We start from the raw sequence: 5,457 nt of genomic DNA, 5'->3' as shown, positions 1-5,457 counted from the left end.
CCGTGCGCTCTGTCCCTTCGTTGTCGCGAGCAGAACCCAAGCCCCCGAGGAACAAACCAACGTGGGGCTTGAAGGTCAGATGGCAAAGGCAGTGCCAGCGAGGGGATGTGCTGACAAGGAGCTAGCAGGCAGCAGGAGGTGGCATGGAGTAAAAGCCGCTTACGCCAGCAGAGAATTGAAAACTGCTTGACCTGCCCGTGAACCAATAAGGGAAAGATGAATTCCTGCAACCCGGTTTGCTTCCCCCTGCCAAGCGTAAGCTGCTCAGCAGCTCCACGTCACGCCGAGGGTAAACCTTCTTCAGGAAACCAGCAGAGACCACCACTGCCACGGAAAATACAGGCTTGTGGCCAGGGTTTGGCTTGCGGACAAGAAACGACTGGCAGGCAGCCCTCAAAGACTGAATGCACCTTTTCAACGGGGCATCATTAATGCACAGGGAAACAGGGACACGACGCCCCTTTTGGGGGAGCGACCACAGCCAGAACCGATGTGGACCATGAACCCACCGTTCAGAGTCACCGAGCCAGACGCTGCCCAAAGCGAAGCCGGCAGCAGCGAAGAAACAAGGGTGGAGAACAGAACTCCACTTTTTGCTGGTTTGGCTCATTTTGAACTGGGTAAAGGTATATTCACGTATAAAGGTGTGAGCGAGCTCCTAGAAATCCAGCTGGCAGCAGACAAAGCTGAAGCAGGTACAGCAGTTTCAGGACAGGGATTTGCGACCCATCAGCTGATCTCTCTACCCACGTGCCGCAGGACAGCTTTGTTTAGAGTCCTGCTCTCGTGGAAATGCAGGACAACATCACTGCTACCAGCAGTGTGGTAGGGCAGAACATGACATGACAGCTGAAGCACGGACAGAGGAGAGATTTCCGAGGACAGCCCTCCAGAGCGCTTTACACCTCCACCCCATCCTCCCAGACAAAAGTGTTCCTGGAGGTGCACATTCCTGTACCTTGGGCTGCGACAGAGGCGGCTCTTCACCCCTTTTATACCCTCCTACTCTTTATTGTGCTCAAGTACAGCTTTCCACTTTGCAACCACATACATGAGGCATCAATGCCATCTGCAGAATGAACAAACCAGAGAACAAGACATTACACAGTAGCACTGCTTAAACACATAAGTCTTTGTCTTGTAGACAGTGACACTCATTTACAGGAGATTCCTGCAGATAAACGCATCCAAGTTTCTCTTTCAAAGGCAGCACTGTCAATCCACATTAATTAATCTTCACAGTATGCTAACAGTGAATTCCAACTCTCAAAACCATTACTTATGAACTTTAACATTTATAAACTCTGTCTCCTGCTTTTTCCTAGGTTCTGCACAATCCGTAACAGTTGCTCTGTTCTACAGCACATCAGGATGACTAGCGATATCAAGACACAAAAGACAAAAACATTTCCGCAGGGCAGAAGTGTGCGCACTGCTAAAAACACCTCAGCCACGCTGTGGCTTGTACTGATGAAACTCCCTGCCTGGTGCAGGACCTTCCCTCCTGCTCCCCACAAATCCTTCTCCAGTTGTCTAGTAACGTTCCTCCACACCAGCTACCTCCTACGGCCCCAGATGGGCTTATTGGTCCCGCTGTGACCAACCTGCAGGAAAGCCCACCCATGCTCTAGTGAAGGTCCCGTTCCTCGGGAGCGCAGCGACCGCACACGTCTTCCCCTGAAGCCCACACAAAATCTCAAGCAAATTCCATCCCCCAACCTCTTCCTCCCTACCAGATTCCCTGCTTCCCCTACGCCACCCCACCCCCCCTTACTTCATGTGTCAGTGCGCTTCCCAACCTGTCCCCAGCCTACCTGCGTCTCTTCACCTTACCACAAGGGCAAATCCTGGTTTTGTCGCATCTGCAACACCAGCACCTACTTGCTCCCACCAGTAAGAGAATCTCCTCTCAGAAAACCCAGAAAGACACTTTTCTCACTCTTCAAATTCCCCTTTTGCTGCAACACCTCTATACCAACAGGGAGGACAACCGCTGCCACCTGCGGAAAAACTGCGTGAGTTTCTCCGGGTTGGGGCATCCCGGTGTGTTTGTGACTCCATCCCGCTCCTCCCACAGGTTGCTCGCCTCTCCCAGCTACCCGAGGCTGATTTTTACAGAGCAATCTTTGTACAGCACGGACAATCACTTCCCTGCGTAGCAGGCTCAAACCCCAAATACCCACATGACTAGCAAGGAGGGCTTTGGAAGCCATACATCTTGCTTTTGGATGAATAATACCGGAATAAAGAAACCAAATCAGATTGGAGATATCATTACAGAGAACAGAGGAGGCAGCGCAGTCAGAAGAAAAAAAAAGAGTCAGACTTTTTTTTTCTATTCACTTTATTTTACATGTGAGCTAGAAGCAGTTGCCTGTGTCAGAGCTCCTCTCCCCAGAATTTTTATTGCCATTAAACGTTGACAGCGCTACACAGTTTCTTGTGGCGTAAGAATTTTGTTCACATTAATAATTCAAGGCTGCAATTGCATTCTCCGTTTCCAGTCTAGCATCTCGGCTGAAAGCACTGATGAACACAACTTTACTTCGAAATGCCAAAATATGACAACTGAGGTACAATCACACACACACACACACACGCTCCCCCCATCACACTACTGCCCCGGGGAAGGCAAACTTCAGAAGGCAGATACGCGTGTGCGTGTGGAAGGGCAGCACAGGGAGAGGGCAGAGCCATCTACCAGGACCCACCAAGGCTGACCTGTTTGATCGTTGCCAGCAGCACCATCCCGCCAGGTGCTCAACATCTGTCTCTTGTTGACGAGGAACAGGACGAAGTCTGCTCGAGCATTGCTGGAGCAGAGGAACTAAGTTTTTTTTTTAAAACGGAACACTTTAGGGACAGGCAGAATCCTATTCTACACATTAGCCTCTACTTACCATTCATTTTCATTAAGGACTTATTTAGTCCTTAGTTCTTCCATCTACAAAACAGGCAACCAGGAAATTAATTTAACATTTAAAAAACCGAAACCTAATAATATTGCGCACAAACTGCTGCTGCTGCAGACCTTTGATCTGCTTCTGTTTGTCTATGGCTTTATAAGTGACCCAATCCAAGCTCCTGACTTACGAGCACACCAGCAACATCGGCTACTGGCTGCAAATAACAGCACACACCACAGTCCCCGAGCGTACAAACTGGAAGAAGGCTTACCGAAGCAGCAGCTCTTTTGGAAGTTTTTTGTTGATCACAGCTTCATCATTGTTTGAGAACATCTGTAAACAAAAACAATTTAAACATTTTAGCCATATATTTTCATTAAGTAAACAAAACCTACTTGACTCTAGGGAGGAAGCTGCCGGTTCACGAGGCCACTTCGAGAGAGACATCTGGCCCCATAAATTCTCACAAGATAAACTTTGTGCTCAAGCTTTCAGACTCCCAGATCGGACCGTAGTTGGACAGGATATTACATCCAATACAGTTTAAAAAGCAGCCCGAGAACACTCTGTGGATTAATAGATTAAATATAAACTGAGATTTTTAATTTATCTATTAAAGTAAACGATGATTAGGGGGTACTTGCGGGCTGGCACTGACTGTAGGAAGGTATCCCCTGCAGCATTACCACTATCCGCGCCACAGTTCCGTGCAGGTACACCAAAGCACAGGCACTTTAAAACCGTAAAGTGTAACTATGCATCAAACAAGCGTATGGCAAAGGGGTTGGAGGGAAGGGCCAGGACAAGAGTGATGAAGACGCAGGCACAGGCGGACCGGTGTCCCTTACAGCCAAGGGCGCGGAGTGCTGGTGAACAGGAGCCGAAAGTATCACAGCGCCCGTATCCTTCTCGCACCCGACTGAGAGCAGCTCTTGGGGGCTTTGGGGAAAGGGGCAAACGTTTTTTTGGTTGTTGTTTTTTTTTTTTAAAATCACGAAGCATGGCTTAAAGGGAGATGCAATCTTTGGTGCTGCATCAGGAAGAGACATGACTCTGCGAAAATACTGCATTCTCCCAAGGCAATGAAGCCAGAGCCGTTTGTTGTATCCCACGCAAAGCATTAGCATAGTGGCCAGCAATTTACAAAGCTGAAATGGACTTTGGGACCAGCTAAGACAACCCCACCAGCTGCAAGAGTGAGAGAAGCTTCTCTTTTCTATGGAGCGCGAAGAAAAACAGACTGCAAAGCCTCACATGCTTCTTGAGGAATATCTACATACATTTAAAAGACACGGTATTGTCTTGCCATGGTGAAAAAACAAACAAACAAACCTCCTCTACACACTTATGCCCGTGGGAGGAATGATTAGAGTGATCTGTGAACTAAGACTGCTGAGCAGCGATGCCTCATTCCGCTTCGACGCATGCTTTCAACATTTCCAAAAGCAAAGCAGGGAACAACAATAATGAGCTTTGATTTCCTTAATAAAGTTTCTCTTTAACCTCTGGAACAACTAAGAGCTGATCTTCCTAAGCCACACACCTGGTAAAAACTGCTGCCGAAATTACAGTCTGAAAAAGCCAATTTTAATCGGTTGATTAAGTGGTCTGAATCAATTTAGTTGTATGTATGCAAAGCAAATAACTCCAGCATCAGCTAGGTCACTTCAGTGGCAGAGGATCAGATTAAGAGTTAAAAAAAGGAAAGTAAGACCTCGGTGGCTTAGGAAGCCGTACGCGAGGCCTCGCTGACAGACAACAGCTTCCCCAAGCAGCAAACACGCTGTACCTGAGCATCAATCCGACCCGACCACCCGGCAAAGAAACCCTCACAGCCCAACGTGGAGAGCCAACGCGCTGCCGCCACGGCGCGGTTCCATACGCTCCCATCAGCGACAAACTGACAACGGAATAATGCCACCATTACAGAACACTAAAACCAATACTTTTAGAGTCAGTCACACTTAAAAGCTGTGTTTCTAAATCACAGTTTGCTTTTTAATTATCTCAAGATACTGAAGCACGATGCTGAAGTGGGACACGAACTCTCCAGCATTCTTTCCCAAAATGTCACACAGAAGAAAAGTGTTGTTTTCCCCCCACAGACGCTTTTAGCACTTCCTACCAGAAGATATCACAAGTTAACAAGTCCTAAATGGTCCACTAGACAGGCAACTACTCAGCCCGTTTTGCAGATAATTAAAATGGAAGCTTTGCTATTTCCCCAGCTAAGGCGCATTCTGGGAAGTCTGGTCCCTCGGAGACCAGGGCAGAAGAGCATCTCCTCGAGTCGAAGGACCGCGTTCAGACCTGGTCGCGAATGCTATCCAACGCCCGGCGGGTGACTGCGGAGTGCCACAGCGGGTCAGGACAGACACCGGCGAGGCTGCGAAAGCAGCTAACGCATGTGCGCGTTCTGGGACTGGATCATCTAATTAGATGGCTTAGCTGATCAGCCGGGAAATTAAGGAAATTCTGGAGAAAGTGCTAATGAAGGAGAAATGCAGAGGAATTATTCATGGGAAAACAAGACTATGATTTTTCTTCCCCC

At 48.2% G+C, this 5,457-nt stretch overlaps 1 protein-coding gene across 1 annotated transcript in view; it reads right to left on the bottom strand.

Moving 5' to 3' along the window:
* Positions 1–3,239, bottom strand: part of FBXL20 (F-box and leucine-rich repeat protein 20) — a 24,184-nt gene extending 20,945 nt beyond the window's left edge. The window contains exon 1 of the mRNA XM_009894547.1: positions 3,178–3,239. Coding sequence (XP_009892849.1) covers positions 3,178–3,239 — 62 coding nt within the window. The remainder of the gene's footprint in view (positions 1–3,177) is intronic.
* Positions 3,240–5,457: the final 2,218 nt, after the last annotated feature.

This window comes from Charadrius vociferus, unplaced genomic scaffold (assembly GCF_000708025.1).
Source record: "Charadrius vociferus isolate BGI_N301 unplaced genomic scaffold, ASM70802v2 scaffold3060, whole genome shotgun sequence".
NCBI lineage: Eukaryota > Metazoa > Chordata > Aves > Charadriiformes > Charadriidae > Charadrius > Charadrius vociferus.
The sequence above is the reverse complement of the archived record's forward strand: the minus strand, read 5'-3'. Positions and strand labels throughout refer to the sequence as shown.